Here is a 25,553-nt window from a genome sequence, read left to right as displayed (position 1 = left end):
CTGTAATATCACCACGAGAAGCCTGATATATATCACAATATCGCTTAGGTACAGTCTGGACAATCACATGTCAGATAATCCAATCTATGTGTATCATATTGGACTGTATGGTAATGATGTTTATCATATTGGACTGTATGGTAATGATGTTTATCATATTGGACTGTATGGTAATGATGTTTATCATATTGGTCTGTATGGTAATGATGTTTATCATATTGGACTGTATGGTAATGATGTTTATCATATTGGTCTGTATGGTAATGGTGTTTATCATATTGGACTGTATGGTAATGATGTTTATCATATTGGTCTGTATGGTAATGGTGTTTATCATATTGGTCTGTATGGTAATGATGTTTATCATATTGGACTGTATGGTAATGATGTTTATCATATTGGACTGTATGGTAATGATGTTTATCATATTGGACTGTATGGTAATGATGTTTATCATATTGGTCCAGCATGATACTGGGAAGTGTGACACAATCATTTGAAATGTATTTTAAAATGGATCACTTGGATATACATGTATGGATGGCACTGGCAGACTCAGGTTAAAGAATGTGCCGCTAAAGTGCCCTTTTGAGTGGCGAACACGAGAGGACGTGCCCATTGGTGCTCTTCCAGTGGTCTAAACTTGACCATGTGCCCCCACGGGTTAAAACATGTGAGTGGTGACGATGAGAGGACGTGCCCTATTGGCTGCCCTTCACATGAGAGGACGTGCCCTATTGGCTGCCCTTCACATGAGAGGACGTGCCCTATTGGCTGCCCTTCACATGAGAGGACGTGCCCTATTGGCTGCCCTTCACATGAGAGGATGTGCCCTATTGGCTGCCCTTCACATGAGAGGACGTGCCCTATTGGCTGCCCTTGCTATGAGAAAACATAGCAAGAAGATATATAGGTGTCTGAGTGCTCTGTTAGTGGATACCATGATGATGGAGATGGTGCCATGATGACCACAGTCTAGGGGTGTTGCCAAATAGTTAAACCCTTCTTATTTTATACATTATATGGCCATTAGCAATGTTCCCTCTAATTTATTTTCGGTCTGAGCAAACACTCAAACCTCCTGAGCAGACATCAGCAACTACTGAGCAACATACGCCACCTGCCGATTAACCGGTTAGTTGATAAGCGGCAGTTTGTGAAAAATCTGAGAATCTTAATTTCCCTCAATGTCTAACATAAAAATATACAAATTTTGCTGATACATGAGAAATAATACAAAAAGGCATATTATATTCCTTAATCAAATATTTATTCAACCATTGATTGACGATACAGAGCAAAGTCCTTACTTTGGCGGCGGCGGTGTGAGTCGTGTCACTAACTTTTGTCTTTTTAGGAGGCTGACTCGTCATTATTTTATTAAGTGAATTATAATGCGACTTCAAGGGTGACCATATTGTGATTTTTTTTAAAGAGGACACTGCCTTCAGCCTCAAGATACTTAATGATACTCAAAGTTTACTCAAAGATGCCTTATCATTATAATATATTTAAAGTATGCCTCCTCTGTATGGATATAAAATTATTGTTTATATTATTTTATATAACAAAATAATATCTCTCTATAACCAAAGTTACTCAACATGCTGTATTATGCCTAAAGTAATCTATCTGACAAATCTCAAGAAAATAACAATCAACCTATGACAAAATAATATATATTTCAAGTCTTACTGGACAAAATAAATAACAAGAAAAATATGAAGTAATGTTCTAAATAATACCTCTTCTGTATTAGAAAATCCAGCTTTAAAAAATATATCTTTGTATCTTTTCAATGTAATGTATATTATAAAACAGTAATCTCACAAAGATACTAATTTAAAAGTGCACTATGCAGTTTCAGATTTGTTGCAATTAGTGTACTAAACTAATTTATTACACACATAATCCTTAGAATGATTGTATCATAAGCATCTTATCAAACCAAAAGATCATTTTGAGGCATCAAAATAGTTTTCAATTATTTTCCTATAGCTGCAATCAATTCGGTCAACTTTGCCATCAAACTCTCGCCTCGCACTGCTTTGTTTGTAATGTTTTGCTGTGTCCATGTGAGCTTTGAGATCGCCAGCACCTTTATTAGACACAGAAACATATGGTCAAGCTTTGCACTCGTTGCACTCCGCTTCCAATTAGTCTCGACCGGGACGATAAATTGGGAATTTTCTCTGCAGTTAATCTGTAATGTACATTTTCGCGTTTTGCATTGTGAGGAGCCAGCGATGCTGGTCCGATCTGTCCACTTCCTCATCTGTTGTGTGTGTCTGTGTGAGCGCGCAGTAGCGACGCCCACAAAGCACTGAAAGCGAGGCTTCTCTTGGTAACGTCACACGCAACAGGTTACCGTAGTATTCGGTGCAACGCGCCAGTCAATTTAACACATGCATATTTTACACAAATGTTTCTGTGCGCAACAGATTTCAGATGTGCGCAGGAGCGTTTTGCCATGTGCGCCCGCGCGCACGGGCGCAGCTTAGGGGGAACATTGGCCATTAGTACTTTTTTTTTTGCAAGGGACCGATGGGCTAATAGATTTAACTAACTAACTAATATACAACAAGAGGTGCAAATCCAGAGCCTGCAGGATAATGAAAGACCCTCACCACCCCAACAACAGCCTGTTCATGCTGCTGCGGTCAGGCAAACGCCTGCGAGCACCAGTAACGAGGACAGAGAGACTTAGGCTCAGCTTCTTCCCCCAGGCCATCAGAGCCTTGAACACTGAACTCTCCACGCACAAGCACACATGAGCACACACACAACACACACACTGTACACGCTCACACACTAGCAGCCACTTTAACATGAGCACACACACACTCATGTTGCACACGCTCACACTATGGACACTTTACAGAAGGAAAGATCACTTTAAGAATAGTATAGCTTGAGATCGTATAATATAGCATTGTATAGCAGTGTACATAAAGACCCAATGCCTCATCCGTAGCTAACAGTGTACTGCACTACCACAGGACCTAGCATGTCGTACCATGCTCTGTAAATAGCTCATGTACAGATACCGATATGCCTACTTTGTTTACTTGTTTATTGCACTATTGTCTATTGTCGCTCTATTGGTTGGACTTTTATTATTATTACTTCTATTATTATTACTTGTATTATGCACATCGTTGCGGGCGAGACCCCCCGCATTTCACTGTATACCTGTATGCCGTGACAAATAAAAACTCTTGTATCTTGTATCTCTTGTAATAGAGCTAACATTTTGATGTTTCTCGATCTGCACTGTCCCTATTTCTTTTTCAATGTATCCTTTAGGTTAGAGTAAGTTAGTTTAACTGTATTTGAAAGTAAAAAGATAAAATAAATAGTTGCCAATGATAAACAATGACGTTTAAAATACTCATTCCCAATCCCATTGTTGAAAACATACTGTGGCGATGAAGAATGAGGCAGTTCGACTTCTCTTCAGGCACTTTATTGACCGTCTGGACAATTACTCTCAACAGAAAGTTACCACTGGGTTATAATAAAAACAACAACAATCCGCCGGCTAACACCAACACTCACTTTGTATGGCAAGTTAACTACTACTGTATTCACACATTAGCTCCCCTAAGTAACTAGCTAGTTCTCTTTCATTAACGTAGTATAGTCCCCAGGTCCTAAAGCTGCGCTGAACTAAACACACCGGCTTAAACCAATAATGTGCCTTTAATGGACATGCAGAGTTATTTTCAAATGAGAACACATTTCAGTTACAGTAATCTAATGTTGGGTTTTAAAATCATATTTTTTCATATAATCTTCTTGATTCAAGTGTATTTTATAGCTTAACATAATAGCATGGAAATATCCAACATATTTTCTTTGGAGGTGTTTGTGAAATAAACATTTTAAATGTGTATTGTTCCCTGTGTGTTTTTGTCATAGAGGTGTGGTTATACTTTTAATCTGGATTGCCTAGACTACGTGTTAATCTAATGTTAATCTTAATCAAGGATGAGGACTATTTCACCATACATTTTGTATTTGTATTTATTGATTTAAAATACAGAGACAGTTCGTAAAGTTTGGTTTCTTACATATCTCGATGTAATTTACCATGAAATATCTACAGCAAGAATTCTGGGTCTCAATGAATCCAAAATGTCAATGTGGTTAGAAGTGGTGGAGAGAATAAAAGCTAGCTTATAATGGTAGTGTCTGGTTAGGTGCGAGGGATAGTGGAGGTACTTCTCAAGGTGGGGTCCGGGAGGGGGGGGTTCGAGCTGAGCATATGTATGTAGGTTTTTTTTTTTTAGATAACAGGTATTATGGGTATATCTTATATAAAACAACTAACCAAAATGTGATCTCATTGGATGTGCCCTGACAATTAATGCTTGTATATCTTATCGTGTGTTGTCATGTTTGTTTATATGTTTGTTTTAAAAAAGAATAAAAAAAATAAAATACAAAAAAAATACAGAGACAGTTCATATTAAGGAACATCTTACTGTAAATATGCCAGTTTAGCCAGATTGGCACATTTTCAACTGTAGTCTCTGGGGCAGGTGACACGAGCACTACAACAATTAAGAAATAGTACAATAATTAAAACACAGTAGGAATCAGTAGGTTACAATACACTAAAATACATAAAATAAATACATAAAAATACATTACAATACATCAAAACCCCTCAGTTAAAATGGTCGCACACTTGACCATCTCTCAACCATGATTTTAAGTTAAATTTAAATTAAATGTATCTTTGATACTCGCTGAGCCGTGTTGGCAGACTGTTCCAGGTGTGGGCTGCGCTCCCGGAAAAGGCTGCCTGACTAAAAGCAGACCTCCTATTTGGGACTACACAGTCCCCTCTAACTACAGACCTGGTATATCTGTCAGCAGAACTACACAGCCCCCTATAACTACAGACCTGGTATATCTGTCAGAACTACACAGTCCCCTCTAACTACAGACCTGGTATATCTGTCAGCAGAACTACACAGCCCCCTATAACTACAGACCTGGTATATCTGTCAGCAGAACTACACAGTGCCTCTAACTACAGACCTGGTATATCTGTCAGAACTACACAGTCCCTCTAACTACAGACCTGGTATATCTGTCAGCAGAACTACACAGTCCGCTCTAACTACAGACCTGGTATATCTGTCAGCAGAACTACACAGTCCCCTCTAAACTACAGACCTGGTATATCTGTCAGCAGAACAACACAGTCCCCTCTAACTACAGACCTGGTATATCTGTCAGCAGAACTACACAGTCCCCTCTAACTACAGACCTGGTATATCTGTCAGCAGAACTACACAGTGTCCCCTCTAACTACAGACCTGGTATATCTGTCAGCAGAACTACACAGTCCCTCTAACTACAGACCTGGTGTATCTGTCAGCAGAACTACACAGTCCCCTCTAACTACAGACCTGGTATATCTGTCAGCAGAACTACACAGTCCCCTCTAAACTACAGACCTGGTATATCTGTCAGAACTACACAGTCCGCTCTAACTACAGACCTGGTATATCTGTCAGAACTACACAGTCCCTCTAACTACAGACCTGGTGTATCTGTCAGCAGAACTACACATTCCCCTCTAACTACAGACCTGGTATATCTGTCAGCAGAACTACACAGTCCCCTCTAAACTACAGACCTGGTATATCTGTCAGAACTACACAGTCCGCTCTAACTACAGACCTGGTATATCTGTCAGCAGAACTACACATTCCCCTCTAACTACAGACCTGGTGTATCTGTCAGCAGAACTACACATTCCGCTCTAACTACAGACCTGGTATATCTGTCAGCAGAACTACACAGTCCGCTCTAACTACAGACCTGGTGTATCTGTCAGCAGAACTACACAGTCCGCTCTAACTACAGACCTGTATATCTGTCAGCAGAACTACACATTCCCCTCTAACTACAGACCTGGTGTATCTGTCAGCAGAACTACACAGTCCCTCTAACTACAGACCTGGTATATCTGTCAGCAGAACTACACAGTCCCCTCTAAACTACAGACCTGGTATATCTGTCAGCAGAACTACACAGTCCCCTCTAACTACAGACCTGGTGTATCTGTCAGCAGAACTACACAGTCCCCTCTAAACTACAGACCTGGTATATCTGTCAGCAGAACTACACAGTCCCCTCTAAACTACAGACCTGGTATATCTGTCAGCAGAACTACACAGTCCCCTCTAACTACAGACCTAGTATATCTGTCAGCAGAACTACACAGTCCCCTCTAACTACAGACCTGGTATATCTGTCAGCAGAACTACACAGTCCCTCTAACTACAGACCTGGTATATCTGTCAGCAGAACTACACAGCCCCCTCTAAACTACAGACCTGGTATATCTGTCAGCAGAACTACACAGTCCCCTCTAACTACAGACCTGGTATATCTGTCAGCAGAACTACACAGTCCCCTCTAACTACAGACCTGGTATATCTGTCAGCAGAACTACACAGTCCGCTCTAACTACAGACCTGGTATATCTGTCAGCAGAACTACACAGTCCCTCTAACTACAGACCTGGTATATCTGTCAGCAGAACTACACAGTCCCCTCTAACTACAGACCTGGTATATCTGTCAGCAGAACTACACAGTCCCCTCTGACTACAGACCTGGTATATCTGTCAGCAGAACTACACAGTCCCCTCTAACTACAGACCTGGTATATCTGTCAGCAGAACTACACAGTCCCCTCTAACTACAGACCTGGTATATCTGTCAGCAGAACTACACAGTCCGCTCTAACTACAGACCTGGTATATCTGTCAGCAGAACTACACAGTCCCCTCTAACTACAGACCTGGTATATCTGTTAGCAGAACTACACAGTCCCCTCTAACTACAGACCTGGTATATCTGTCAGCAGAACTACACAGTCCGCTCTAACTACAGACCTGGTATATCTGTCAGCAGAACTACACAGTCCCTCTAACTACAGACCTGGTATATCTGTCAGCAGAACTACACAGTCCCTCTAACTACAGACCTGGTGTATCTGTCAGCAGAACTACACAGTCCCCTCTAACTACAGACCTGGTATATCTGTCAGAACTACACAGTCCCCTCTAAACTACAGACATAGTATATCTGTTTGGAACTACACAGTCCCCTCTAACTACAGACATAGTATATCTGTTTGGAACTACACAGTCCGCTCTAACTACAGACCTGGTATATCTGTCAGCAGAACTACACAGTCCGCTCTAACTACAGACCTGGTATATCTGTCAGCAGAACTACACAGTCCGCTCTAACTACAGACCTGGTATATCTGTCAGCAGAACTACACAGTCCGCTCTAACTACAGACCTGGTATAGCTGTCAGCAGAACTACACAGTCCGCTCTAACTACAGACCTGGTATAGCTGTCAGCAGAACTACACAGTCCCTCTAACTACAGACCTGGTATATCTGTCAGCAGAACTACACAGTCCCTCTAACTACAGACCTGGTATATCTGTCAGCAGAACTACACAGTCCCCTCTAACTACAGACCTGGTATATCTGTCAGCAGAACTACACAGTCCCTCTAACTACAGACCTGGTATATCTGTCAGCAGAACTACACAGTCCGCTCTAACTACAGACCTGGTATATCTGTCAGCAGAACTACACAGTCCGCTCTAACTACAGACCTGGTATATCTGTCAGCAGAACTACACAGCCCCCTCTAACTACAGACCTGGTATATCTGTCAGAACTACACAGTCCCTCTAACTACAGACCTGGTATATCTGTCAGCAGAACTACACAGTCCCCTCTAACTACAGACCTGGTATATCTGTCAGCAGAACTACACAGTCCGCTCTAACTACAGACCTGGTATATCTGTCAGCAGAACTACACAGTCCGCTCTAACTACAGACCTGGTATATCTGTCAGCAGAACTACACAGTCCCTCTAACTACAGACCTGGTATATATGTCAGCAGAACTACACAGTCCGCTCTAACTACAGACCTGGTATATCTGTCAGCAGAACTACACAGTCCGCTCTAAACTACAGACCTGGTATATCTGTCAGCAGAACTACACAGTCCGCTCTAACTACAGACCTGGTATATCTGTCAGCAGAACTACACAGTCCCCTCTAACTACAGACCTGGTGTATCTGTCAGCAGAACTACACAGTCCCCTCTAACTACAGACCTGGTGTATCTGTCAGCAGAACTACACAGTCCCCTCTAACTACAGACCTGGTGTATCTGTCAGCAGAACTACACAGTCCGCTCTAACTACAGACCTGGTATATCTGTCAGCAGAACTACACAGTCCCCTCTAACTACAGACCTGGTATATCTGTCAGCAGGTGCTTTCTGTTTTATGAAGGTACAGAGGGGGGGAGGAGCCAAGCCATGTAGGATTTTATAGGTAAGGCAGGCATCTTTGAATTTGACGAGATTGTCCCAGCTCAGTAGGTTCTGGTTTGTTATGCTATGACAATGGTGGTGACTGTTTGTTTTCCTGTCTAGTACTTTCACAGCCTGATGGTAAACTACCTGTACATATCGTAGTGTTGTACAGGAGGCTTGTGTCCAGCTAGTCAGGCAGTATGATAAATGTGACATAATAATGGCATTAAAATACAGTGCTGCTGCTTTTGTTTGTTGACAGAGAGTTTCTGATGTGATGGAAGTTTAAATTTTTTTGAATAATATTTTTCCTCCCTCTTTTTTCCGTTTTTCTCCCATCCCAATGTTAGTCGTTATGCCAATTCCCAATCCCCTTCCTGGTCATTGTGCACTCTACCCCCTACCGTCGGTCCGGGAGGGCGGAGACTATCACATGCTTCCTCCGACACATGTGTAGCCAGCCCACCACTTCTTTTCACCTGGCAGCGCGGACTCTTACTGGAAGAGTAACGTGTGGAAGGTCACACTACCTCCCTCCAGATCCCTTCCCTTGCTGTGCAGGTGCCCCGACCGAACCGTAGGAGTTGCTGTTTACAACGACCAGGACCCACCCTCGCCGGGTTTCCCACCCGCTAACACTGCCAATTCTGTCAGTATGGACGGTCGGCCAACCCGGAAGCACCACAGCTGGATTCGATCCCACTGTCTCTGTGGTGGTAGACAGGCGCTTAGTCGGCTGCACTACCCAGCCGCCCTTGATTTGTTTTTTAAATGTAAGATTGGAATACAAAAAAATCCAGAGGTATCTATATTCGGACACGACTGTCAACGTTTCCCCTCTGACATAGACATCAGGTGAGACAGTATTCATCAGCCGCTTTGTAAAAAACATGCAAACAGTTTTTTTGGTGTTTAAATGCAGACATGAGTTAGTCAACAATTCAGTGACCGATGTCATTACCGCTGTTAACTTGTTTGCAGCTTGCTGCTTGGTTTCTGCATGGACATAAATGACCGTATCATCCGCATACATCTGGATGTCAGACTCATTGCATACAGCTGGAAGATCATTAATGTATAAACTAAACAACAGCGGTCCCAATATAGATCCCTGGGGGACACCAAAACCACAGCTAAGGGCAGAGGATAGCTCACCATTTGCCCTTACTCTCTGAGTTCTAACTTCAAGATAATAATAATAATAATGGATTGGATTTATATAGCGCTCTTCGTGACACCCCAGTGACCCCAGAGCGCTTACAGAGTCCATTATTCGTTCATACACAGTCATACCGGTGGTGGTAAGCTAAGACTTCATGTATGTGATGGTATTAGGGGAGAAGTTGTACCGAGAAAGCTTGGTGAGCAGGACACCATGATCCACAGTGTCGGAGGCTTTCTTTAGATCAAAAAATGCGGCTGCAACAACTCCCCCCTTATCAAGCTTAGATTTTATATTCTCCAATAGGAAGCAGATTGCAGTCTCTGTTGAATGTTTTGACCTAAAACCAAACTGCATGGGGTGCAATCCAACTGGAGCTGGTGCTAAGGTGACTTGTTAGTTGTTCTGCTATGTGTTTCTCTGCTACATGACGCATCATAGCTTTTTGCTCGCTGATGGGGTCCCATGTTGTGCAGTAGGTGCCCTTTTTCCTTTCGCCCTTCAAACCGCCACTGATGGATGGTCCAAAGTTATTCTTTATGGGGTCAAGTTTCACAGAGTGTGTGGGGTCAAGGGCAAGGGTCACAGAGTGTGTGGGTCACAGAGACCCAGGAGGTAATGCCACGTCTCTGCTCTGTGGGGGATTTCATGAACTTAATTTTCTCTCTCTCTCTCTCTCTCTCTCTCTCTCTCTCTCTCTCTCTCTCTCTCTCTCTCTGTCTCTCTCTCTCTCTCTGTCTCTCTCTCTCTCTCTCTCTCTCTCTCTCTCTCTCTCTCTCTCTCTCTCTCTCTCTCTCTCTCTCTCCCACAGCGGCCAGCCCTCCACCATCCCAGAGTACTACATCCCCCCCGCCCCCCCTCCCCCCCCTCCCACCATCCCCTCCGCCCAGACGGCTTTCGACTCCACCTCCACCCCTCCCCCCGCCCCCTCCTCCTCCGTACCTCCCTCCTCCTCCGCCCTGTCCTGCCCCTACTCCCCTTCCCCGCCTCCTCCCCCGGCCAACTACGTGCCCTCCCCCTCCCACCCCCCGTCCGGCGCCCCTCCCGCCGCTCCCCCTCCCCCCCCTCCGGGCATGCCACCGGGCTTCCAGGCCCCGCCCCCCGGGGAAGCCCCGCCCCCAGCCCCGCCCCCCGCGGCCAGGAAGGGCAACATGCTGGGGATGATCCCGATGAGCGACGCCCGCTCCGACCTGCTGGCCGCCATCCGGAGAGGTGAGGATGAGGAGGATGTGACTCCTGGTCAAGACTTTTGGTTTATAGGGGCGGCTAAGTGGCACAGTGGGAAAGGCGCTCGCCACTAACGCAGGAGATGCTGGGTTCGAGCCCAGCTCTCGGCGTTGCTTCCGGCTTGGCTGGTCGTTCATAATACATTGGCAGTATTAGGGGGTGGGAAAGCCGGTGGGTGGGGATCGGACGCTGTGGACAGCGACTCCTACAGGTCGGTTGGTGCGCCTGCACAGCAGAATCAGGAAGTATCGGGGGCAGCGTGAGCCTCCCACGTATTACTCCTCGCCACTGAGAGATTGTGCTGTGCAGGTGAAAAGATGCGACAGCTGCCTCCTCGTGTACCGGAGGGGACACGTGATGCAAGGCTTGGTCCACATTGCAGCCGACCAGTGGCAACGTTCGAGACAGGGGAGGGAAGAATTGGATAATACGAAAATTGGGACGGGAGAAAAATAAAAAAAATGGGGAGAAAAAAGTAGATAAAAAAAAATATAAATACTTTTGGTTTATTTAATATAAGGATCAGATCTATGTAAAGGGGTCTAAATCATTTAACAGGTGTTCTGCTTGTGAGCATGCGCAGTTGGCGCAGCTGCCTTTTTTAAATGGTGGCGATGTCATTGTAGAGAGAACTCTGATAGGATCACATCGCCCGTTGGTGAGTGCACTTGATTAATTGATTGAAACTTCATTAACTTGTCACCTATAAACACAATGTAATGTATCACGTTGGCTGCTGGCTGCTACGGCAGCCTGCTGATAATATCTGCATGTACACAGGGTTGTTGGGGAATGGTGGCTAAATTAATGAATGTTGTGCTTAAATGTTTGCCGCTATCTTGTGGCTAGGCTAGCGTACTTTGCCGATGGTGCACGCTGAGCTAGTGCCTCTGTGGCTTTGCCGGTTTGTCACGGTGGAAATTATAACTATCTATGGACAGTTATCTATGGAAGTCGTAACTATAACCTATGGACAGTTAAGCTATGGTTATCTAAAGAAAGAAACTATATATAACTGTGGTCATCTGTATTGTGGGAAAACATCTCAACTGGTCTGTATAAAATAAACAAACCAATGACCAACCATTGAGTCATCCATTGTGTTGTGCCTTTCGGAGGGATTCAAATGAACATTTTTGAAAGATCCGAACAGTCAAAAACCAAGTGACAACCAAAACATTGGTTCAACAAATAAACCATTGGTTCAGTCATAAGTCAAGGCCTGGCTTTCCAAAGAAAAGAGTAGGCCGGATTACCTTGAAGCAAGGACAAGAAATAATTAATTAAAGACTGCTTAACCCATCTGACTGTTGGCTAACAGCCCCGTCCATACTGTTGTTTGTTGATCTGCTAAACATACTAGCCGAAAAGAGCTAAAGCCAAGATAAGGGAACAGTCTGAAAACAAGACTATTAAGCCCAGTTGGCAGCAATAGCTGATACATTTTACGTTGCTAACTGAAAAGCAAGATGGCAGCGACAGAGGAGGAGCTGGAGAAGCTGAAGCAGAGGCGTTCAGCAGCCCAGACTGCTTTTTCCAAAAAAGCCAACCATCTCACCTCCAGGGCTCATGTACTAGGAGAAAGTGAACTGGTGGGTCACGTGACGCGGTGAAGAAGATGGACGCTTGAGAGAGAGCTGCTCGCAGTGGCATCTATATTTATATCCGAAAATAGTATCCGGAGTCGGCAAATAGACACAACAAAGTCGTCATAGAGGGCGATAATTTTGGGAGTTTGAAAATGGCGAGCAAACAGAAAAATCCACCTCAGAGTATCACTAAAAAGGAAGGTTTACATTCGGGGGGTGCCAACGTGGACCAAAACCAATATGGCGATGATGAATCTCCTACGACAGAAGAAAGTGCGAATTCGACGGGGGAGGACATAGCGAATATCTTTATAATCCTGAAGAAAATATCTAAGGAGATGCAAAGCTTGGGTGAAATTCGCAAAGCCACCATGTCGATGGAAGGCAAACTGTCATCACTCGTGTCAAGGATCAGTGACGTGTAGGGGAGACTGGGCTTTCTGGAGGATGCCGACAAACAGCTACAGGCTGACCCACCCGCTACCAGAGCTGAGATGGAGTCTATCTGGGAGAAAATTGATGACATGGAGGACAGATGCAGACGCAATAACCTACGCGAGACGGGGGACGCAACTACCTTTCTCGAGAGATTCATACCGGAGCTGCTGAGCATCGCTACCCCCGCTAAGGGGTGGTACATCGAGCGTGCTCACAGACTCACTCCCCGCTCCGCTCCGGAGGACCGAAACAGAAGCCGCACGTTGATCGCAAGATTCTTTCGCTCGGTAGATAGAGACAAGATCCTAAGCGCCTCGCAGGAGAAGGGGGAGCTGCGATGGAATGGAAAACAAGTCATGATTTTCCCTGACTATTCCAGGGGCACACAGGCTAAGAGGGATGCCTTCAAAGACTGCAAGAAAGCCCTACACGAACGTCAGGTAAAATTTGCTTTGCAGCGCCCTCCCACGCTCAGAATCGACACTGGCGAGGGATCCAGGCGCTTTGACAACTCGAAGAAGGCCATGGATTTCATCCGAAGTTCACTGAGCTAGCTGGCTGGCTAGCTCGGATGGCTGCTACTGTAGCTGTTCAAGGTCCAGCTGAGTGCAGCTGTACGAAAGGGAATCATCCTAGCCGGTAAGGGGTAGGGGCTGTGAGCTAGCTGAGGACTAGCCTACAAGACTATTGAATAACGCAGTCACTTTGTTATTTGCTATTTCTCCCCCACGTATGACATTTGCGGTATGACTTGTTCTATATTCGCTCGTTATGGACGAGCGGGGGTAGATACTTTTTTATTTATTTATTTTTCTCCTCTTCTCTTTTCCTTTTACTAGCCTACCGGCTGTCCTTTAACATTCCTTTAGCGTTCCTTTAGCGTTAACGAGCTGGACTCTCTCTAATTAATTGAGAATGAATGATGTTACTTTATGACAAACGTGCTCAAACCTTTGCCAAAACAATGGCGTGAGTGGGCGGCGCTCAGAGCGAACCACTCTCTTTAGTTTTTTTTTTTTTTGTCTTTTTTCCATCACGCTATGTTTTGTTTGCAGCGTGTCATGGTGTTTTTTATTGCTGTTTTTTGTCAAGTGCCCCATGTTTGTCGACATGGTTAAAAATACTTCACTTAGTTGTCAGGATATCACTGGTCATTATTACTATTCTGCATGTGCCTCGCCACATGGAATGTAAATGGTCTGGGTAATGTCATCAAGAGGAACATGGTACCTTATAAATTGAAATCCTCCAGGTATGATATAATGTTTTTGCAGGAATGCCATTTGTCATTGGAAGAATCAAAGCGTTTATGTAAGGGATGGGTGGGTCACGTGTTCTGCAGTGCTGATACCAGTCAAAGTAGGGGAGTCATTATACTAGTGAACAAACAGCTGCAATTTAAATGTCTGAGAGAGCTCAAAGATAAAGAAGGGAGGATTGTTATTATTTTGGCTGAGATTCAGGGGAAAGTATTTATTCTAGCCAATACATATGTTCCTAATGGGGATGTCCCGAGGTTTTTTACTGACCTGGAATGTAAATTAAATAACATGGGTGACTATCCAATCATATGGGCTGGGGACATGAATATTGCTATGGATGCTGTTCTGGATAGGAGTACACCAACCACTGCTAGACCCCCCAGATCAATTTCCACAGTGGGAGGAATGTGTTCTGCCCTGGTGCTTGTGGATGCTTGGCGTATGCTAAATCCTAAGGGGAGGGACTATACCTTTTTTTCTTCAGTTAACGGTGTATTCTCAAGGCTTGATTATTTTTTTTATCTCTAAAGACCTGCTCCCATCTACATTGGCCTGTTCAATTGGCAACATTATAGTGTCAGATCATGCAAGGGTGACCCTTGAGCTGCTCCCCATTGACCGTGCAAAGAGGTCTTCTAGATGGAGATTTAACTCGTCTCTGCTACAGTATATCGACTTTAAAGCCATGCTGAAAAATCAGATTGAGATGTATATAGAGACAAATGTTCCTTCCGCGCCATCAGCGGGGGTTGCTTGGGAAGCTCTGAAGGCTTTTGTGAGGGGTCACGTAATTAAATATGCATCATATAAGAAAAAGCAGAACGCCAAAAAAATTGGTGATTTAGAAAAAAGGCTGCTGGTAGCGAAGGGACAGCTTAAACAAAAAATATCACCAAATAACCTAAGGCTTGTAACTCAATTAAAGTATGAGTATAATTGTATCCTTTCACAGAAGGTCGAGTTTGGATTGTTTAGGGCCAGGCAGAATTACTTTGAATCAGGGGACAAAGCCGAGAAGTTGCTGGCCAGGTATATTAAACACAAGGAGTCATCATCCACTATTTTGGCTATCCAGGTACAGGGGGGAGCCGTCGTGACTAAGGCTAGTGATATTAACAATGCTTTTACAGAATTCTACATGGGTCTTTACACTTCCTCTTCCAAGGCGACACAGCAGTAAATTCCTTTATTTTTTAGCGGGCTGGATCTCCCTACATTAGACGCGGGTCAACGTGAGTATCTAGACGCCCCAATATCAGAGGATGAAATAGCAGAGGTTATTAGGAAATTGCCGTCCGGTAAAGCGCCGGGGCCTGATGGTCTTACAGCTGAGTTTTTTAAATGCTTCTCAACAGAGTTGACACCTCTACTGCAGAGTATGTATACTGAAGCTTTGGATAGAGGCCATTTACCCCCCACCCTATCACAGACCTTAATATCTCTAATATTGAAAAAAGATAAGGAACCCTCCGAGTGCAAGAACCATCGTCCAATTTCCCTGATTTCCCGGGATGTAAAAGTGCTTTCCAAAATACTCTGGATGGAGTAATATCCTCCCTGGTGCATCCTGACCAAGTTGGGTTTATTCGCAAAAGAAATTCGGCTGATAACGTCAGACGCCTTATCAATGTAATAAGGGCAGTCAGTAACGATAATGAACCAACTGCCGCCATCTCACTGGACGCTGAAAAGGCATTTGATAGCTTAGAATGGGATTACTTATTTTCAACCCTGGAGGCGTTTGGATTCGGTCGGACCTTTATAAAATGGGTGAAGCTGTTGTATAACCAACCGGAGGCAGCGGTGCAAAAAAATTGGATAATCTCCTCATATTTCAAGCCCAGCCGCGGGACATGCCAAGGTTCGCCCCTTTCTCCTTTGCTTTTCTGTTTAGCGCTTGAACCCTTGGCAGCAGCTATACGTAAGGACCCAAGTTTCCCTGGAGTTACAGTGGGGGGCGCGGCCCAAAAACGTATGCTTTATGCAGATGATATTTAGCTTTTTGTTACAGACCCAGGCAATGCTGTACCCGTACTACTCAAGACAATAGATACGTTCTCAAGATTTTCTGGTTATAAGGTTAATTGGTCGAAGTCGGAGGCTTTTCCTCTAACGTCCTACTGCCCCAAATCATTATTTAAAGATGGCTCCTTTCAGTGGCCTGAAAAGGGTATTCCGTATCTAGGGATCCTTTTCCCCAAGCAAGTAAACGACATTGTTAGTGTCAACTTTAACCCACTACTAGGCAAAATCTCAGCGGATGTGGAGAGATGGGCCCCCCTTTTCTTGTCACTATGGGGCAAGGTCAATGTTCTTAAGATGAACTGCATTCCCAGAGTAAACTACCTCCTCCAGTCACTGCCGATAGCAATACCTAGCAAGTATTTCAAAAAATTTACAGAATATGCAACACATTCCTGTGGAACGGTAAAAGACCCAGGATGCGTATTGGTAAACTACAACAGCCTGTGGACATAGGTGGCCAAATTATCACTATATCATTACGCTTACAGTTTCAGACATATGACACAGTGGCCCCTGCCCCCTGAGAGAGCGCCTCCATGGTACATAATGGAGCAGTCGGTATATACACTGCTGCCCCCACTGTCGTATATTACAGTAAATTACCACCAACTGCCCGAACTCACCCTATTATCTCTCACTTACAGGCCGTATGGAAGAAGGTGTCCTGCATCTTCCATATCAATCCAAATTTAAGCCTGTCAGCAGGTATATGGGCTAACTCCAAACCGTGTATAGGCAGATCACCCTTTATGTGGAAGGAATGGATAGACAAAGGCATCCTCACCCTGGGGGACCTCTATGAAGACGATGCATTAAAATCATTTGAAAAATGGGAGGAGGACCTGGGTGAGGACATCACAGAAGACCTGTGGTAGGATATCCACTGGGTCCACTCCTCTTCAATTTGTGCCAGGCACGGACTGATCCAATGTAAAATTGTTCACCGTTCACACTTTACTAAAGTCAGGCTAGCCAAGATCTATGGCAACATTGATCCCACCTGTGACAGATGCCACCGTGCCCCTGCTACACATAGTCACATGTTTTGGTCCTGCCCTTCCCTGCATAACTTTTGGTCTGAAATATTTGAAACTATCTCAAATAGTATTGAGATCCCAATCAGCCCCGACTGCCATAACTGCTTGCTTTGGTGTCTTTATCTCCCCTACTACTCTGTCTCTGCCACGATATAAAGCTGACCTGGTGGCATTTGTTACTCTCCTGGCTAGACGTCTCATTTTACTGCATTGGAAGTCACCCACTCCTCCATCTCACTCTATGTGGCTCAGGGATATTTTGCACTTCCTTAAGATGGAGAAAATAAGGTGTGTCATAAGGGGTTCTACAGCTAGATTTTATAAAACATGGGGTCGTTTCTTTAACTATGTTGGGGAACAAGGTTCAATCGACCCCACCATAAATAATGCTCACTCCTAGCCTAGCACAGTCCAGTCGATTGACCTATCTACATCTGCAAATGTAACCGATGTCTACCTTCTCACTTAAAAAAAATAATAATGTGTTCCATTCCTCTATTCCTGCTGTACAGTGCTTGTCCTGAGTGTACATATCTGTTTAATTGACTGTATGTCCGAAACAATATCTATATTTATTTTGTGGTGTACTCTCTTTAGTCTATATATTCAACAGACCTATACTTTGACTACTTATACGTAGCCATGTGCAATATGTATATTATTTACATTCAACAGACCTATATTTAGTTTATTTATACATAGATTTGTGCAATAGGTATATTGTTTATCCAACAGACTTATATTTTGACTAACTATATGTAGCTTTGTGCAATATGTATATTGTCTACATTCAACAGACCTATATTTTGACTACTTATATGTAGATATGTGCAATACGTCTGGAATATATGTGTACAATTTGACCTTGTGCTCATCTCATATTGCAACAAAAAAAAAGTTTTGAAAAAAAAAAAAAAAAATGTATCCAACAATTTCATCTGGCCAACAATCAATTTTGGAGATATTTACAATTGAGGCATCTTCTCATAAGCATATTTGGCTCTCCACAGACCCTCCCCCAGGGTACAGATCTGCTTAAAAAGATTTTGGCTATTTCTGGGTTGGGACATGAGGCCTCTGTTTATTACTCCATGTTTATCGACAGGGAGGGCAGTGGGATCTCCTCTTCTCTCAAAATAGTCTGGGAAAAGGACTTAGGGTTCACATTTGAGGAGGAGGACTGGGATATAATCTCGGGGATCCCCTAACAGGTGTCCAGGGATATTAGAACAAGACTAATACAATTCAAGATCTTCCACCGCATTTTTGGACCCCCTCTAGAATGTATAGACTGGGCCTGAAAGAGAACCCAGATTGCTGGAAATGCCAGACAGGGGAGGGGGACCTAGTCCATGCACTTTGGTCCGAAAATCGTAGATTTCTGGAGTAACATCCATGACTACATCACAGAGGTCACAGGGAAAGAGTATGAGTTCTGCTCTGGTTTATATATCCTGGGGGATCCCTGCAGTCTTAGCCATATCGCAAAGCCCCTAGCTGATTGGATACAGACTAGTATTATGATAGGCAAACAGATAATAATGAGAGGCTGGAAGGCACCAGAAGGCCCGTCATTTCGAGAGTGGAGTGGCGAACTGGGTAGGGTAGCTGCCTATGAGAAGATTTATTTTAGTTTAGGAGAGAAAGGAGAAAAATATATTAGCAAATGGGGGAAATATGTGCAATTTCACTCATTATAACGGGAGGGGGGGCACACTCGCCTAAGACAGCGACGATGCACATGATTATATCTATACAAGTGTGAGCAAATAGGCTTCGGAGGCGTAAAGGTGGGGAAGGTACAGTTACTTTGGATAACACTGGACCTGTGAGAGTAGAGGGTACGGCTCAGGTTCAGGAGAAAGAAACCTAGGTGAAAGAATACCTGACAAATGCACTATGTATATGTCGACAAGATTGGCTCTATGTATTAATGTAGCTTTATTTTTGGTGTAATGTAGTCGAATTATTTAAAAAAAAAATTGTGTCGTTTCTTTTCGCTTTGTTATTACTTTTCATTCTATTTTTGGGTTTAGTTTTATTAATTACTTTTTAATTTTTCGTTTGTGTATTTTTATTTTTGTTTTTTTATTATTATTATTATTATTATTATTATTATTATTATTATTATTATTATTATTATTATTATTATTATTATTATTATTATTATTATTATTATTATTATTATTATTATTATTATTATTATTATTATTATTATTATATATTTTTTTCTCTCTGTTGTCCCCCCATGTGGGGTGGTGTCATTGTAGTCTGGATGTTAGTGGTTTAGGTGTGTGTTGTCCTTCAGGACTGACCCATGTTGATTCACAAGATGTCATCATTAATTTGTATTGTCCTGAAGTACTGTGTGCAAAAAGAAAAAAGAAAACTCAATAAAGTATAAGTCATAAAAAAACAAAGTGAACTGAGAGGTGCATGGTTGAACTTCAAGATGGAGCATACCAGAGTCGGAGATGCAGGGTTTGAGTACAGCACGGCCCTGAGAGAAGAGGACAATGAAGAGGCTACAAAGAAGGCATCTCAAGTTGAAGAGAAAATGGCGGAGTGCAACAGCAAGTTTGACGAGACTGAACATATCGTCCTGAAGAACTTTTGGGCCAGGTTTGCTGAACAGGAAATTGTCACCCTCGCTGAAGGGGCTGAAGCAGCATTGGACCAGGCCGAGGCAACCGACCATAAGAAGATGACTAGGAGGGAGCGCGAACTGGTGAATAAAAAGCTGGAACGGAAGATTGGCAAGCGCTACAAAGCTGTGCATGAGTGGACAGACATGATCCCAATGTCAAATAGTACTGAGTCAAGGGACTGTAGCAGGGAGCTAAAGGAACGACATGAGACACTGTGGGATGAATGGTCGTGGCGAGGCTGGGACCAGCCTGGCGACGACGATGACCTGCAAGAACACGTAAAGCCTGAACACAAAGAGCATGGCGATAAGCAAACTGCAATGACCGGTGCTCACGCAGACCCTTACCTGTTCTTCCCTGTAGACACTCAGACCCCTGAAGGCGTCGTCCAGCCTAGCTTGCCCAGCGTGGCCCCTAATCTCAACGATGTTGCACTTCAAAATGCCATGAGCACACCACATGGCACCTTCCACGAACTGCAAGGTGTTTCCGGCACATACCCTGGTGCTTATAACTTCAGGCCCCAGATCACTCTAGAGCGAGCACGCCTGCCCATGTTTTCTGGTAACAGAAAGGGACCTCGTGCTGTCCAGCTATGGATCCGCCAATGACATATTCAGGCTCCTGGACAACAAGTACTGAAACAAGCCGGAGATAGTGCTGATCATCTTAAAAGAGGTTCATGGACTTTCCCCCATCAAGGGAAACCAACCAAGAAAGACCATCAAACTAATTCAGGCTGTGGAAAGAGCTCTTCGTGATCTCCAAGTTCTGGGGGAAGAAGATGCCGTGAAGAATCGGGTGGTGGCTCATTCCATCGAGAGTAAGCTGCCTGACACCCTGAAAGAAAAGTGGCTTACGCATAGACTTGACCCTGTAAGCGGCTTTTCACCACAGACCCACTTTGATTGCCTACTGCAGTACTTGAAGAGACAAGAGGACATCCTTGAGGAGTTGGATCAGCTGCAGCCCAGTCCAGCGGACTATCCTGAGAGAGCCAACGACCGAGGTAGAGAAAGGAGGGCATTCACCAAAGCCACAGCAGGAAACACCCAAAAGGGCTCTCAATCAAGCTCATGCATAGCGTGTGGGGATGAAGAGCATGCGGGTAGACTGTTTTCCTGCAAGGTCTTCAAGAGACTAAGCCTGTCCAGCAAGAAGGCTCAGTTAAAGAAATCTGGAGCATGCTTCAAGTGCTTGTGCCTCCATGGTGAAGACGGCAGTTGCACCCAGAAGTTCCTCTGTGCAAAGTATGACTGTCGGAAAGGGAGGTCCTCAGACCATAACTACTTGCTCTGTCCGATGCCACCGACCAAGAAGATGGAAAAGAGTGGAGAGCAGAAGGAGCAGAGCTATTCAAAAGTAGAGAGGAGGGGACTTGGACTGACCAATAAACAAGAGGAGCTCCTTGCCAAACTCTCCCCAGAATTAAAAGCAGAGTTCAAGGAAGCGTTCTCAAACAGAACATCAACAACGGTGTGCACCAGGACCAGCGGTGAGCCAAAAGAATATCCAGTGGTAATGATGCTACTCGAGGTGACGACAAACTCGGGCCAGCTAGTCGGTACTTTGATCGACCTAGCTTCAGATACAAACTGCATCTCGAACGAAGCCGCTGCGCGTCTGAAACAATATGGTGAAAACATCAAGCTGATTGTCCAAGGAGTTGGAGGGATGGAGAAGACATTTGCTACCAAAAGGTATTCCTTAAGGTTGAGGGTAAAAAAAAACAAAGGAACAGTGGCGGAGCACAAACTCCTTTGTTACGGCTTGGAAAACATCGCAAAGGTGAACCAGGCAGTCACGCCGCAGCAACTCCAAAAGTTCTTCCCAGATGTCGCAGTCAAAGACTTGGTCCGCCCTGAGAAGATCAACCTACTGATCAGTCACAGGGAGGGTCGCCTAGTCCCACAGCCAATCAGAGTGGAGGGAGACCTCGTCCTCTGGGACGGTCCCCTGGGGAAGACTGTTGGTGGAACTCATCCCGCCCTCTTTGAGGTAGTGGACCTAGTGGTGCATAGGTCTGAAATCCACTTTGCACGGCCAATGAGAACAACTTCAAAGGCATACCGAGAGATCCTTGTGGGTCCAGCAGGATCAAGCAAAGCCCAGGTTGAAGATCAAGAAGTAATCCTCCGAAGTACTGCGACTACCAACAAAGAAGTCATCGAATGGTTCAAGTGGGACAGCGTTGGCGCGGCCTACGATCCTCAATGTGGCGGCTGCAAGTGCGGTAGATGTCCCCCTGGAGGGAAAGAAATTACCCTAGGAGAGGAAAAAGACCTTGAAAAGTTCGGAGGATGTCTCACCTACGTGCAAGCTGACAAGCACAGCAAATCCCCCCACTGGGACGCAGCTTACCCATGGAGAGGAGACCCCGCGACACTGCCAGACAACCGACGTGCCGTGGAGGCGACTTTCCGGAACACTGAGAAACGCTTTGAAAGGGAGCCAGAGTGGAAGGCTGCATACAGAGAGCAAATCCACGAGATGGTCTCAAGGGGAACTTCCGCAAAACTCACCAAATAGGAAGACGACAGCTGGAAGGGACCAAAGTGGTACATCAGTCATCTGGTCGCCCCAAATCCTCACTCATTAACTACCCCTGTGAGAATCGTTTGGAACAGTAGCCAAGAATTCCAAAGGGGTGTGTTTAAACAACCTCTTGTACAAGGGACCAGATGTCCTCAATCTTATCAGAGGAGTCCTTCTGAGATTCAGGACTGGGTTGTTCGCCGCCCTAGGTGACGTGAGAAAAATTTACAACTCTGTGTGGCTAAAAGACAAAGAAGTCCAACTCCATCGATTCCTCTGCAATGAAATCGAAGTCTTCGTCGTTGTCAGAGTCAACATCGGAGATAAACCTGCTGGCTGCATCGCTCAGGTCGCCATGAGGGAAACGGAAAATCTGCCCCAGTTCGCAGCCATGGTGGAAGACCGCCGGGTTCTGGTAGAAGACAGCTACGTAGATGACATCCTGACGTCCCACGATGACTTAAAAGAACTGGAGAAGATCACAGAACGAGTCGAAAAGATCTTGAAAGCTGGAGGCTTCTCCCTTAAACCGTGGGTCTTGTCAGCCCAAAGTGGGAGGTCTGGAACTGCGGACAGCTCCAGTAACCCGAAGACAACTGTGTCTGCACCCAAGACTGGTGTTACCCAACCAGATGCGGGATGAAGAAAGAAAAGCACTGGGAGTTGGCTACGAACCAGAGACTGACAAGCTTCGCATAATGACGTCCATCAATTTCTCGAGAAAGCGAGGCAAGATGAGGACTGGACTCGATCTGCGCCAAGAGGAAGTGAGAAGTAACACTCCAAACCCCTTGACCCGTTGAGTACTGCTAAGCCAGGTCGCTGGATTCTACGACCCCATTGGTCTTGCCACGCCCGTAAAGCAAAAAGGAGTAATGCTTGTGAGAAGCTCCTACCAAGAGGCAGGCATAGGGAATCAGACCAAAGACACTTGGGATGACCCACTCTCGCCAAAACTCCAGGAGGCTTCCATAACACTCTTCAAGGAGTATGTGAGACTTGGCCAAGTCAGGTTCAAGAGAAGCCTCACACCTCAAGGAGCCATAGGCTGCCCATTGGGAGTAACGTTTTCTGATGGGAGCGAGGCTTCCTACGGTGCCATGCTTTACCTCTGTTGGGAGACGCAAGAAGTTGTGAAGTTGGTTGAATCAAAGGCCAAACTTACTCCTCTCAACCAGAAAGGGGACGTAATTAAAGCAGAATTATGCGGCGCTGTCTTTGCGGTCCGTCTAAAGAGGTACTTTGAGAAGCACTGCTGCATCAAGGTCGCACGCTGGGTCCACTTCGTGGATAGCCAAACAATTCTGGGAGCAATCCAGAAGGATAGTTATGGCTACCAGACCTTCTTTGCCAACCGCATTGGAGAGATCCAAATGGCTGGACCAGTAGAAGACTGGAGGTGGGTTGACGGAAACCTCAATGTATCGGACATCCTCACAAGCGGAGCAACTCCTGAGGAGCTTGATAATGAGTCAGAGTGGCAACGAGGCCCAGAGTTCCTGAGATGGCCTGAAGCTGAGTGGCCCGTCAAGATGCCCAGTGAAATTGTGACCAGCGTCGCTGATGATGTCAAAAGACTACAGAGAAAGGCGTTCTCAGCTGTAGTCACCAGGGCTCAGTCACAAAAGCTATCAGGCCCCAGCAATACTGATGTTGGTACAGACTTGAGAGACTCTGCACTGCAACCACCGCCGAAAGACCAAGGTGCACCTCCAGCAGCAGAAAAGCCAAAGAGGAAATCCTGGGGCGTTGCTCTCGTAAGCCTTGTCGAGCCCAAACGGTTCAGTAGCTTGACAAAGCTAGGTGGAACTGTCGCCTGGGTCCAACGAGCTGCGGAATCCTGGCTGAGCACTAAATACCAAGCCTCAGATTCAGCAAAGTGGGAGGCAAGGGGACCAGAGCTCTCTGCAAGAGAGAGAACGGTGGCCTTCCAAGACTTGGCCCTTGCAGCCCAAGACGGCGTAAACTTTCAAGACACAACCCTGAACCGCCTTGTTGTGACCAGAGATGACAACACAGGACTCTTGCTTTGCGGCGGTAGAGTCCAATCGTGGAGTGAAGACGGAACAGCTGTACCGTTAATCCCTTACAAATGATGGCTGGGGACCTTGCTGGCTAGAGAAGCTCACGAGGCAAATCATGAAGGCATTGCAGCCACACTGCTGTGCACAAGAAGAAAGGCTTGGGTAGTACAAGGTCGAAGAACTGTCAAAAGGGTGGTCAACGAGTGCGTCCCTTGCAAGAAGCAGAGAGCCAAGCTATGCCGGCAAGTGATGGGAAACCTCCCTCCGGAGCGTACCAGCAGGGCAAACCCATTTGAGCATACCACACTGGACGTTTTCGGCCCCTTTGTGGTATGGGACGCCTTCAAGAAAAGAACCAGGAAGAAGGTATGGGGAGTCGTGTATTGCTGCATGGCTTCCAGGGCCGTCCACGCTCACCTTGTCGACGACCAGTCTTCGGAGAGCTTTCTTCAGGCCTACTCCCGATTCACTGCTCTAAGGGGGCATCCCAGGAGGTTATGGTCGGACAGAGGCTCAAACTTTGTGCGCACCAAGCCTGCCTTGAGAGAGCTGCACAGGCATCTATCAATGGTTGCAGAAGGCATCGGTCGAGAACGCAGCCGCCAAGAATGGCACTGAGTGGCAGTGGGACTTCCATCCTGCGGATTCGCCCCACAGGAACGGAGCAGCAGAGGCAGCTGGTAAGCTCGTAAAAAGAGCTCTCAACAGCCTCGACGGAACCACCGGTTGCTACACCTGGGGGGAGTTCCAGACCCTTCTCTACTCGGCAGCCAACTTAACCAACGAACGACCCATCGATGCCAAGGCACAGGAGCAAGAGGACCTAACTCCTAACTCCCTTATCCTGGGGCGCACTGGACAAGGAGGAGACATGCAAGGGATTGATGTGGAAACTCATCCGTGGCGCAGGCTGAGGGCTGTCCAGGCTGGGGTGGACAAGTTCTGGTCGAAATGGAGAGAACTGGCAGGTCCAAACTTGTTCATCCGGCATAAGTGGCACCGAGCAGAGATGAGTGTCAAGGTTGGAGATGTGGTCTGAATCGCAGACCAGAATGCCTTAAGAGGACAGTTCCGGCTCGGCCGGATTGTCTTCACGTATCCAGGCAAGAAGGGGGTGGTCCGTGACGCGGACGTCACAACCTGCATAGGGTTTCCTGCCTCCCATGTATCCAGGCCCCGGGGACAGGACTCTACCCTGCCCACAACCATCGTCCTTCGCAGGGATGTGCG

At 45.5% G+C, this 25,553-nt stretch overlaps 1 protein-coding gene across 1 annotated transcript in view; it reads left to right on the top strand.

The window, feature by feature from the left end:
* LOC311226689 (actin-binding protein WASF3-like) overlaps positions 1–25,553 on the top strand; it is a gene marked incomplete at both ends in the record, with an annotated part of 169,891 nt that overhangs the window by 138,350 nt on the left and 5,988 nt on the right. Inside the window, one exon of the mRNA XM_084312103.1 lies at positions 10,350–10,750. Coding sequence (XP_084168229.1) covers positions 10,350–10,750 — 401 coding nt within the window. The remainder of the gene's footprint in view (positions 1–10,349; positions 10,751–25,553) is intronic.

The sequence above is a fragment of the Notolepis coatsorum genome (assembly GCF_963971535.1).
Source record: "Notolepis coatsorum genome assembly, chromosome: 4".
Lineage (NCBI taxonomy): Eukaryota > Metazoa > Chordata > Actinopteri > Aulopiformes > Paralepididae > Notolepis > Notolepis coatsorum.
Note: the sequence above shows the minus strand (reverse complement) of the source record. Positions and strands in the feature narration are given on the sequence as shown.